We start from the raw sequence: 13,653 nt of genomic DNA on the forward strand, positions 1-13,653 counted from the left end.
AGTAAACTGAACTTAAACTTGCTCTTATTCTAATGGCATTTCTCTAGTCTATGGCGAGAACAAACAGAAGTTTTTCTTTAAAATTAAATTTCAAAGTGATCTCAAATATAATTCTTCATTATAAAGTTTATGATAAATATGAATATAATCTATGTTTCCATACCTTAAGAAACATCATAACAGGCCAAAATTAAAAACAAAATTTTTTAAACACGTCCTGCGCTATAGTGCAGGATCGATCAACTAATCAATCGGTTCGACAATCGAAAATCAATCGACTTGAATGGAGCTCACTAATATCTAAAAAGCGTTTCTATTAATATGCAAGATATGCACTGGAAGTACAACTTTTATTATTTATAAATACTTTCAGAAAAGAAATCCAAAATTTGAAATACGTTAAGGATTTAGCTAAATTAGCAATGGTAAAATATTATGACATCACAAGCAGTTATTCGGGAGTATATGCAATTCACTTATATTGTATTTATCATTATCTGTAACCACAGTCACGAGTGAGAGGTCATTTTCAATACTGAAACTAATAAAAACATATTTAAGAAACGGTATGACACAAGATCGGTTGTCAAACCTTTCACTATTGAGCGTTGAAACTGAGATGGCTGAGAAAATGGACGTTTAAGTACTGATAAATAATTTTGTGGAAATAGGTTAGGAGACGCAAATTTTAAAAGAAGGATTTTTTTCTTTATGATGAATTTTGGCCACAAATGTTATCATTACACTTATTGAGGGAGGAAAAAATTAGAGAAGAAGAGCAGTACGGACTGAGGAAAATTAAAAGGAAACAGTAAAACACTTTAGCATTCATATTTTTTTTTATAAAAATCATGTATTCAAGTAGCTTAGTGTACCAAAAGGTTTTTTTAAAAAGACAGAAAAAAACTTTACCATACATATTTTCTACAAAAATTTTATGCTCAAATAGTTTTCTTTATGAAGTTTATGATAAATGTGTTTTATATTTAACAACTGTATCATTTACATTGTAAAAGTTCTTATTTATTACTTGTATATTATTGCATAAATCATGTTCGTAAGCTGAGTAAATCACAGAGTAATATACAGTAATGTAATAGCTTTTCTGTACGTTTATCAATTATCTTGTCTGTCGGTTTATAATATAATTAATTATTTATAAGTTTGCTAACTTAAGCGAAAAAACTGAGATATACGCAGATTTTATATAAAAATTTAAAACATTAGTATGTAAAACTTCTTGGACTTTATATAAAAATCTCCGCAAATCTAGGATTTCTTCTTTTTCTTAATGCTATACGTCGAAATGTTCCTTTTTTTATATAGACTTATTCGTTTATTATCAGTATGCATCTCAGTGAAAGGAGAGAAAAATCTGTCTCTCGAACTCATACAAAAAGTCTCAAGTAACTGAATTAAAATCATCTGACGTCAAATACCCAGACTAAAGCAAATTTACATTTCGCCAGTTGGTCAAGGGAAATTATTTTCCTTTTTATTCTTTCTTCATGTTACGTACCTTTCAAATGGTTCCCTAAGAACGTGCTTATACTTTTTAACGATTAATCCAGATGTGATAAAGAGGCCCACCAGCGGCCGGGCGGTAAAATCGCTAAACACTGGTGGTTCGGTCCGAGGTTCGAATCCCGCGACCGGGCTGGCTGCATGGGCGTTTTCGTGGTTTTCCCCATGTGTAACGTATATACGAGCCAGTTTCCCTTAGAACGTCCTTCACGAAGGCATCCCTCCCCTTAGGCAGATAGCCCTAGTGTGCTTGGCCGTATTTTCAATACACACCATACACACAAGATGTGATAAAAATCATCATGAAAACATTGGCTCCTAGAATCCTTAATTTTTTTAACCTTTTTTTTTTTTTTTTTTTTTGTTATTTTTAAGCACATTAAATTTACTGGGAAAGGGGCCCAGGAAAATTTTTTGCATAGGGGCCGAAGAGTTCTATTTACGCCACTGAAATCTAGGCTTTTTTCCTTTTCTTAATGTTATACGTTGACATGTTCCTTTTTTTATATAAACTTATTCATTTATTATCAGTATGCATCTCAGTGAAAGGAGAGAAAAATCTGTCTCTCGAACTCATACAAAAAGTCTCAAGTAACTGAATTAAAATCATCTGACGTCAAATACCCAGACTAAAGCAAATTTTCATTTCACCAGTTGGTCAAGGGAAATTATTTTCCTTTTTATTCTTTCTTCATGTTACGTACCTTTCAACTGGTTCCCTAAGAACGTGCTTTTATTTTTTAACAATTAATCCAAATGTGATAAAAATCATCATGAAAACGTTGACTCCTGGAATCCTTGATTTCTTTTTTAACTTTTCGCGTTTTTTAATTATGTATTTATTTTTTTATTTCTTTTTAAGCACATTAAATTTATTGGGAAAGGGGCCCAGGAAAATTTTTTGCATAGGGGCCCAAAAGTTCTAGTTACGCCACTTACTGTGACGGGGCTTTCCATGAACTTCTTTCCACATAGCGCATATTTTGGATATGACTTGTGATTACTGAATTCTCTACCATTATCTGATTGCAATATTACTGGAGCACCAAATGTTAAAAATATTGCAAAAACGGGATACTCTACTTCTTCAGCTTAGTTTTCAAAAGTGATAGCTGGACAAACGTAATTAAATGATCTTGATACACGATTATGAACTTATATTCGCCATCTCTGTTTGAGTGCAGAATTATCAGATCAACTTGACATCTTGAGTTTAACTCAAAATTGATAATTGGTTTCACAACAATACACAATATCTTTCTTAGGTGCACTGTGTTTCATTTGATACTGTTTGCATAAATTTAAATACAACTTCATATGTAATATTTTTTTTTTTTAATTTGCAACTCTTTTAGCATATGTGTTCTTCCTCCGTCGCCTATTCTGGTGCGAGTTTCATGTAGTATATTGTACAATTCCTCATTGGTAACATAATACTGTATATTCGTTTCTCCTGGTTTTAATGGTACAATTAACTTCTCTTCATCATCAGTTTTTAAAACGTTTTAATCGTCTGCAATCCAAAGGTGTGTTGCACTTAATTTTAGCAGAAACCACTTCAGAAAGTATTTTAGAGTACTTTTCTTGAGAAAAATAAAAACAATTGTCTTCTCGTTTACCCACAGTTAATGCATTTAACTTTTCAAGAAAAAGATCACGATTCATGGCAGTATCTATTCAGTATAAATTAGGGTATCGAAAAAAATTTAAGAAAACGTTGCTTGCACCATCAAACCTTGCATAAGACTGATAAAGCTGACTGACTCCCAGCAGAACAAAGGATTTGGCGGTAAATAGCCAGTCGCCTCTTTGTCTACTCCTCTCTTTTCGACCTACACCAGAGCATAGCTGTGATTGTCGACATACACCGGTGAGGGTCCGAATGTACAAGAATGTAATGCAATATTCACGCTTTCACCGACTTATTTGGTAAATGATGACATTCTCCAATTTCGGTCTTTCACGGTAGCAGATACATGATGATAAATCATCTTGCCATATGTGGAAAATTCAAGAAAATTTTAGAAGTGCACTTACGATGAGACAGTAAGGTATGTAGCTATACTTCAAAAAAAGACTTCATCCTGAACATTAAGTGTCCTCATATGAATTCTGGATTATTTTGAACATTAAATGGTTATTAATGCATCTTAGTTTCAAATTTTGATGAATATTTTCATCCTGGGAGAGAATTTAATAGAAAATTTTAATTAATGTTTCCTTAGATTCACTAATTTACCCCATATTTGTTAGTTACAGTGAAAGGAGCTCGGAAAAATCAAGATTAAAATTTCTAAGTAACTTTCATATAAAACTGAAATAAAAACACATTAATATAAATGTAAAATTTAGTTTAAAAGCAATCTTAGTCTGGCGTAGATTTTGAATAAAACTATTGATTTCATAAGGCAATCTTTACATGAGCAAAAGAAAAATTCTGCTATCAAAGGTAGAAATATTTTAATTCCTGCAAAAGAGGGACAGTTTCTAATCGGTCTTTGAATTAATAGTTTTATTCAAAATCTACACCAAATTAATTGTTTTGCTTGATTTTAAATACCATATTTGTTCAAAAATGAGACTCCCTGGGAAAAAAAAAAAAAAAAAAACACCCTTCTTACGTATTAGGATAAATTTTAAGAAATAAAAATGTAGGAGAAATCTTTCTTGCCACTGTAATTTCATGAGAGATAATTATAGATTATTATGCTTCTTTCGGAATTTTCTTAAAATTCTAGTACTTATTTGTGACATTTAATTTTAAAAAAAGCTCTAGCCTAAAGACAAAAGAAGAGTGACTGATATATTTTTACCTATTTGTTTTCAAGTATGTTCAATATACTGGATACAGGTGTGAATTGAAATTGCTGAGATAGATGTGGCTATTTTAATTAGTGGTAATTCTGCATTTATATATACTGTAATCACCTATGCGATTTATCTGATATTTAAACTGCATAATTATTCTATGTACTATAATTGAACTGCTTCCTCTCAATCTGTTTCACTGTAAAAATATTCATTTCATAGCTGCCAACTCCCAGTTTTTTGGCAAATCTCCCAGTCTCATGGTAGATCACCAAATGTCCCGGTTTTTAACTTTTAGCCTTTATTAAAGAAAGTGTTTTTCTAAAATAAAATTAAATTGTGAAAGTTTCATTCCCCATTCCCAGTGATCTCCAACATAATTTTTTCTATTAAATTTTATTTGATCTCATTTGGCATAATCTATTGTAAACATTTATAGATCTTTATATGAAGATTCATTCAAATGTTTAATCACTAAACATTCGTATTTTCATTTTAATCACCATAAACTCATTAGGTCTGTTCGGGAAAAGAAAAATATGCAATGCCTTCACTGGGTTTCGAAGTCAGGATTACTAGACAGACTATTATAATTACACCACTGAAACATAGAGAGGTTTGGACCTAGTTACTAAATCCTGGTGGGAACATGCTTTCATCCACCATATTTTAATTATACCACTGTAGAATTTTTATTTTTTAGATGCAGATGTAATAAACATGTGCAATGCCCCTTTGCCGGGATTCAAACCCCATACTTCCTGACAGTTAGCCGAATATGCTGTCAATTAACCACGAATGTATGCGTGGGAGAAAGTATCTTACAAATATACGGTACATTACTAAGTTTATTCACATAATAGTATGTACACTGCTCAAAAAAAGGGGGGGGTGCAGTTCTATATCTTCCCTTCTAGTGGGCCGATTCACGAATTTCAAATTGCATTCTTCATGTCTCGAAAGCGCGACTTAAGATATATATTAAATTTATATATAGCATTATTCTAACATAGGTATTTTGACACAAAATCGTGCTTTTTCTAAAATAACATACCATTTTTTTTACATATTTTGATTCTACGACTCAAATTATGCCTAAATATTAAATTTTGTAAAATTTGGGGCGAAATTTACGGAGAAATTCAACAATTTATGTTGGCGCTTTTTATTCAGTTTGCGCCAAAATTACTTCACTTGGCGAACTTCTTAATATGTGGCAACCCATTTTCATTTCCATTTTTACATAGTGCGTGAGAGGAAAAAAAAGACTCAATCGTTCCTTCTTTCAAATAATGTTCTTTATATTATATTTTTAATTATAATTGTTATTAATTTTAAGCATTTTTTTTTTCTTTTTCGAATTTCATTTTAATTGTTTACGTTGCATAGTTTCTTTCGAATAACTGTTTTAAAAATTTCTATTTACTCATTCGAACTGCGTAGTTTAAATCAAAGGTGCATCGTTTATTCATTATTATTATTTATTTATTTTATTTTATTTTTTTTTTCCAAATAGTTTTCTTTATACTGTATTTTTAGTCATGGTTACTATTTTAGGTAATTTTTAAATTTTTAGACTTTTATTTTAATTGTTAGTGTGACATTGTCTCTTCAGATAATTATTTTAAAATTTTCTATTTATTCATTCGAACTGAGCATTTTAAATATATTTATTAATATAAATTTTCCAGAATTTGATTTTATTTATTTGATTTGCGTTTATTTCGGAAGAATACTTTGTAACCCAGACTACAATGCATTTGAAAACTACATATATTAAAAGAGAAAATACAGTAAAGCACACTTAACACGCCTGTCAATGTTCCGTTCAGAAAAGATATACAAATAAGTGTGTATAACCGACATTTTAACTTAGGATGACTTGCATACACTGCTTTAAACAGTTTTTCTTCAGGCATTCTGCTTTATTCTTGCTCTTTTTCTTCAGGCATTCTGTAAGTATATTAAAAAGCATCCAACTTTTCAAAACATCTTGGTATTTCTGACAATCATTTTAAATAAAGTTATCGCCTTCCATTTCTTAAAGGCCCACAAAAGGCCTAGCGGTAAAGTCGCTGAACACTGGTAGTTCACTCCGGGGTTCGAATCCGGTAAACGGGCTGGTTGCAGGGGTGTTTTCGTGGATTTTCTCATGTTTAACTTGTATGCCAGCTAGTTCCCTTAGAAAGTTCTTCACGAAGGCATCCTTCCTTTTAGGCAGATAGCCCTGCTTTGCCGTAACGTAATAATCCAATTCAATCCATTTCATCAGTATTTAAGTCAGAGCCTTTATCAATCTTTAGAGGTTAGCATTTTGAAGGTATGAGATGAAAGGAAAGGCTGGTTTCATAAAGAGGTTTTGGTTTATTTAATTATGACACACTAGGGCTACCTGCCGGAAGGGAGGAATGCCTTCGTGGAGGACTTTCTAAGGGAACTTGTTCGTATATACGTTACACATGGGAATAACCATCAAAACGCCCATGCAGCCAGCCCGTTCGCGGGATTCGAACCTCGGACCGAACTACCAGTCTAAAACCAGTCGCTCTTCACTTTAATCTGCAATGATATCGTTTTTGTCTTTTCTGTTAACACAAGCTGAATTGATGGTATTTGCTGGTGTAGACGTCCAAGTGTTTTCTCTTTGAACACCTAAATTCTTTAAAGTATCCTGAAAGTATATTCAAAAGCGTCCAATTTTTTTAAACATCTTGGTATGTCTGGCAGCCAAATTTAACTTCAAATTTTTTCTTACTTTTCTCCCTAATTTTTTTCTTTCCTTCTACAGTTATTTTCAGTGCTCACACAAGAAAATTAAGATTTTTCGATTGCTAGACTTCCATAAATTTTGCATTCTTGTCAATTTTTTTAAAATATCAATTGCATCAACTGCATTTCAGCTGAAGATGGCTTTTCATTTTCTAGACATTTTAACTATAAACAAAGTATAGAGCAAAGTCCAAAGGATAAATATTTTAATTAAAAGATTTTTTACTAAATGACAAAGAAATAAAACAGTCCAGTAGTGTTTATTCTGTACCACCGAGTGACCCCATTCTTATATCGGCTGAAACAATCTAAATCATATTAAAGATCATGTTTTTTTATACAATCTATAACGCGAGAGAAAAATTCGCTTCTTAAAACATTCTTTCTAAGAGGATGAATATAAAAATTTATATTTATATATATATATTTTTAAAGCTGGGACTTGAACCAAACTGTCAAACTTTTAAAATTTAATTTACTGTGTTATTAAATTTTAATTTGAAGCTATGCGTTATATGTATACCATGCGTAAGATTTTTGCTTTTGTGAAAAAAATAAAGATTCGAAGCAAATATACTTAGGATAATGGACCAAAATTGAAAAAAATTCCCCACCCTCCGAAAATAAAATATTGAAACTTCGACCTTGAATTTATTGGATTTTCGAAATATTCAATTTGATTTATCTTCTAAGTCCTAGTTACGACAACAGTTCCGTCAAAAATTCCGAATTACTGAAGCTGAAGTAAAAGGTTTAGTATATATTTACTGTATGTTAATAAAGTAATCAGAGTGTAATAAAAATAGATTATAGAATTTACGCTGGTGCAACTTTTTGTCTGAATGCACAATATGTAATGGAAGAGAATAATATGTAATGGTAGAGATCTGTTTTTGACATTCCTCTAAAGTAGATGTCATACTTCTTTTGCCTCTTCAACGTGAAAAAACTTTCCTTTGAGAGGTAACTTTAGTTTTGGGGAAAAGAAAAGAAATCACAAGAAGGCAAATTTGAAGAACATGCAAAATGATTGAGTACACATACTTATTTTCGGAACACAAGCGGTTCTCCGATTGGTTATTCAATAATGAAAAGATGCATTATCATGCAATACAAAACATTTGGAATACGTTTTCTGACTGAATAACGTAAGATTAAAAGTCATCTGCTTAATTCACAGCCATTTACAAGTCAACTTTCGGGCAATTGCAGACTCTTTTTGACCCTGAGCTTGTAAGACAAACCTAATATCACTGTATATCTTCCGAGAACATTCCTTCTTTAGCTCATATTCCAAGAATATTAAGTGAATACAATTATTGCAAAGTAATTCATTTGCACTACGGCTTGGTAGTTTACTAACGAGTTAACAAAACTTAAATTCTGCTTTTTGTGTCGAAGAATACAACAATATTTTAAATATTTACAAATAAAATATTAAATTGGAGATTTAATAGGAGCCTCACCAGTTGCCTAGCGCCCTAGCATTTGAAGATTGTTAAATACTGATTGTTTGTTGCGAAGTCTAACCCAGGCTGCATGGTTGGTTTTCGTAGTTTTCTAGATTTTCTTTACAAAAGTTCTCTATGAAAGCATCTTAACCAAATAGCTATGTTGGTTTGTGCATTATCACTGAAGGCGTAATGAGTAAGTTTCCTCAGGCGCAGTTTTCATTAAAGAATCATAAGTCAAAAAATTAACTACGAAATCTTTATTTAATAAAATAGGAGAATTTTGCTTAACTTAAACTTAACAGAAAGTAATAATCTTCACAGACATTAAAACACTGAATTATCGAAAAGGAGATAACTTACATACAAATATAAGTCATACATCTTCAAGCATACCTATTTAGGCAATAAGAAAAAACAGGAACATACTTTGACACCATACCTGAAAAGAGAAAGTACTAACTGAATTAGACCTTTGGCAGTGATACAAGTAGCTAGGGTGAAAATCGAATACACTGCACGTAGCTAACGTGAAAGTCAAATACAATGTACGTCCAGAAAGTAAGTTCCGTTTGGTAATAAAAGTAAATTGTGTATAGCTACAGAAAAGTTATTCATTGCACAAAATTCAACAACTCTTAAACTACTTTTCCACATAACTGCCGAAATATTGCAGGCATTTGGCAATGCGTGGCACAAGTTTTTGTATACCTTCTTCATAGAAATTTGCCGCCTGTGTCTTCAACCAGTTGGAAACAGTTTCTTTCAGCTCGTCGTCATTTTTCAAGTGTTGACCGCCAAGGAAAGACTTAAGATGTAAGAACAGATGAAAGTCGCTAGGAGCGAGGTCAGGGCTGTACGGAGGATGGTCAAACACGCCCCAGCCAAATCCCTGTAGGAGGTTTTTCCTCACATTTGCAGTGTGTGGTCGTTCGTTGTCATGAAGAAAAACAACACCTTTTGACAGGACAGGACAGGAAAAAGTGTAGGGGCACCACGACATCGTCATAGACAAAAATGGTATTGCCCCACTGCACTAACCTTTTCTGGCATTTATTTAGACGAAAGATTACATTTCAAGTCATTACATTACGCAGTTGACATAATAAATTACATTAAAGTAACAAGTTATTTACATAGGAAGAACAATTATACAGATAAACTGGGGTACAGGTAATTGAGGTACAGATATATTGGTATACAGGAATCAATATGGAGATAACATGTTACAATTAATTAGGTGTTGCAGTTTGACATTTTTTGGTGTGCTTGGAGGAATGCCTCAGCATTTGGGAAGATGGATGTGATGTGAGTTATAAAGCTATGTTATTTTTGTGTTGGTGGTATCGATGTGTGATTGTGCACAGATTTTCCAGAGTTTACTTTTCATAGAGTTCATTGTGCATAGAGTTCAATGTGCACAGAATTGTGCGCAGCAGCATGGAGAGCACTTTGTATAATGAGCATCAGATAATAGTGTAAAGTTCAAAGTACTGCGCTTTGGAAGTTTGAAGGCACTGGTAGTTGATAATCATCACTCACATAAATAATGATGACTTAGTATAGGAGCACTCCCTGTTGAATATCGTATTTGAATCATATGAGTACCTTAGAGTGTTTCCATGGAAATTTAAATGGTGAAACTGCAGATTAGGTGTCGTTCTTCAGTGGAGGTGAGCAAAAACAGTCATGATTCTTTGGACAGCTGTGTGGTGGCACTTCGATAGCTAGGTATTCATCATTACGTCCGTTTTGTTATTTATAAGTGGCATAGTTCTCTACCTTGTTGTTGTAGCTTGTCTATGATTAGTTTAATGTTTTTGTAGGTGTGTTGATGGTTGATTAGGAATCTTTCAAATTCCATTCCCACTTGAGTAGGGTGTTTGAGTGTAGGTTGGCGGTTAGTGGGCAATGAAAGATATGATGGTCAGGGTCGCCTCTTTCTCCACATACACACAAATCAGTTGAAGTAAAATTTCTTTCCAAGAAATATGTAGGGAAAGGGCCATGACCTTAGATATATTGTGTCAAGAAATAGTTGGATACTGTGCGTGTTTCGTCTACCTTCGGTATAAAGCTGCAGGTACGTCGTCTTGTTGTACCACTTTCCCAGTTTTGCTGCCATGTCGCAGTTGCAAGTTGTTTGAGCTTTGATTTTAATGCCGATTGTGGCCAGGGGATGTTTATACCGTCACCGACTTGATCAAGTGCTGCCTGTTTTGCAAGGAAGTCCGCCCTCTCATTACCTTCGCAATTATTATGGCCTCTGGTCCATGAGAGAATGAACTGCTTATTACTTGTCCTTATGGTCTTCTGGATGTCCTGTGCTATTGGTGAGTTGGTGTAGAAGCTTTGAATAGCTTGTATAGATCACTGACTGTCTGTCAAGATATGAATGGTGTCTGTTGGGTCTCGTAGCAGGTGGTTGATGGCGAGGCGAATAGCGGTTAATTCGGCCTGGTAGACACTGTTATTTGATCTCAGGTGCCCCTGCCATTCCGAGTGAACTTGTGCTGGTGCTGATTGATGTGTGCTGGTGTTGATGCAGATTGTTGCTGCACAGCCCACTTTATTGTCAATTTTGGATCCATCTGTGAAAGCTGTTATATTGGTGTTAGGAGGAGGTTGGTTGAAGTTGCAGTGGAGGTTATGGAGTTTGAAGGCTGGATGTGTCTGGTATTTTTGGAGTTTTTCTTCATATTCATCAGGGTGGAACATGGTATCTGCGAATTTTGCTGGTTTTCTTAGCTGTAATACTATTGTCTCAAGTAGAAGCAATCTCGACCATAGTATTACAGCTAAGAAAACCAGCAAAATTCGCAGATACCATGTTCCACCCTGATGAATATGAAGAAAAACTCCAAAAATACCAGACACATCCAGCCTTCAAACATTCCTACATTCCTACAGGCTCCTTCAAACATTCCTACAGGCTACTACAGGCTCCAAACAGCGGTAAGAAATAAATGAGTAAGATGCCTTTCCAGTCCCAGAACACTGTGCACATCATTTTTCGAGGTGTCAAGATTTGCTTCGGCTTAACCTTTGCTGGGGATGAAGTGTGCCTCCATTCCATTGATAGCCGCTTACTTTCAGGGGTGTCGTAAGAAACCCAAGTTTCATCTCCTGTGACTATCTGTGTCAGAAATTCTTCGCCGCTTTCAGCATAACGGGTCAAAAACTGAAGTGCACTACCCATCCGTTTTGTTTTGTGTTGCAAAGAATCTTTGGTACCCAACGTGAGCAAAGTTTACGAAATTTAAGTTTTTCGGTAACAATTTCATGCATTAGTGATCGGGAAATTTGGGGAAATTCCATAGCGAGAGCACTAATTGTAAACCTTCGGTTTTCACGGATCTTGTCATCAATCGCGTGAACCAGTTCTTCTGTAACCAAAGATGGACGCCCACTTCGTTCTTCATCGTGAACATCACTACGTCCGTCATTGAACTTTCGAACCCATCTTCTCATCATTGAATCACTCATCGCTTTTGGTCCGTAAACATCGCAAATTTGCCGATAAATTTCACTAGGCTTCACTTTCCTCGCATTCAGAAAACGAATCACAGATCTGATTTCACAAGCGGCGGGATTTTCAATCAACACCGACATTGTAAACAAGCACAACAAAGCGTACGTGACTGACAGCGATCTCCAAATGGCGCGCGTTTCTTCTCCTTGATACAGAGCGTCTACTGCGCATGTGCGGAACTGCGATCGCAGAGCTGCAGCGGAGATAAATTGAAACGGAACTTACTTTCTGGACGACTTTTTAATGAGGCTGTGCCTATCGTGAAACAAGCCAAATATCTGGGCATCACCATCAACGACAAGCTCACTTGGCAGCATCACATCCAACAAATCAGGGATAAAGCGATTAAAGTCATGAAATGTTTATATCCCATGATAGGGAAATATTCAAAACTTTCGTTGGACAAGAAACGACTTATTTATCTAGCCACAATCCGACCCATCATGACGTACGCTTCGCCAGCATGGACTACCGCTACGAAGGGTGAAATCCAAAAATTACAAGTTCTGCAAAACCAATTTTTAAGAATTATCACAAATGCACACCCGTATGTGAAGAACAAACGTCTCCATGAAGATTTAAAAATGGATACAATAGTGGAATATTTAAGAAGAACTAACACGGCATTTTGTGACGCCGCTAAGGAGTGCCAACATATGGACATTTTCAACCTATTTCACTATGAAATTTTACACGAGGACAGGCACCTCCGTCCATATGCCGCTTTTCTACTCAGTGGAAACCAGGATTTTCCAACATAATTTGTGTTTTTAAGTATATAGTACTCTGAAAACCTTATTTGACTTGTAAATAATGATGTTTAGAAATCTTAGCTGGATGATCATGTGACACACACAGCCACTCCCACAAGATATTACTTATATTTTTCCTGTATATACTATTATACTTTTTGGAATCGTATTTTATTTTCTGCATTTATGACTGCAACACACACCTTTTATGAACTGATTTAGTACTATTTTATGTATAACTATTGTAAAACTTCAGATTTACAGCGCTACGATGCCTGGATACCTCATCGCCAACCAGATGTCTTATCGCTCATCACGTGACATTGGTCACACCCCCTGCATCTGCTATCCTGTCTCCATGAGAACTACGTTCGGCATTTCCTTACCTGCAGCGCTCCTAGAAGCACCAAAGTTCGATAGCCGGAACACAACCTGCAATTTCGCAGGTTAATCGCGGCAAATAAAGCAAGTTGGAGTTGGAGTTTCTGGACGTGCCTCGTATACTGCATTGCACGCGAACTTTACTTTCTCACGCCAATATATATCTTAGCGCACGTTCGTTTCGTATGCCTTTCGAGTTTCATTATGCAAAAATACTTAAATTTATGCTAACAAGCTCCCATGTTCTTTCTATGTTCAAAAAACCAACTATGTAGTTTAAGCGCGATTTCCAAGTGAAATTACTACTTGTTACGTAGCAAAATCCGAATACTCACTAAAAATCATGTAGCTTGCCCAATCGGGAGTAACATGAAAGATACGGCGCTAATAATTGAATTGCTGTTACGGTATGCTGTTTCTAAACTTAGATGGTCAT

The 13,653-nt window shown here is 34.6% G+C and overlaps 1 protein-coding gene across 1 annotated transcript; it reads right to left on the reverse strand.

Moving 5' to 3' along the window:
- Positions 1 to 11,726: 11,726 nt before the first annotated feature.
- On the reverse strand, positions 11,727 to 12,164 carry LOC146996167 (protein GVQW3-like). The gene has a single exon (XM_085821376.1). It carries the CDS (start codon positions 12,162 to 12,164, stop codon positions 11,727 to 11,729), a length of 438 nt encoding a protein of 145 aa, XP_085677502.1.
- Between the last annotated feature and the right edge of the window lie 1,489 nt (positions 12,165 to 13,653).

Source organism: Stegodyphus dumicola, chromosome 7, assembly GCF_044657685.1.
Source record: "Stegodyphus dumicola isolate Sdum_Otavi_A_Nest chromosome 7, ASM4465768v1".
Taxonomy (NCBI): domain Eukaryota; kingdom Metazoa; phylum Arthropoda; class Arachnida; order Araneae; family Eresidae; genus Stegodyphus; species Stegodyphus dumicola.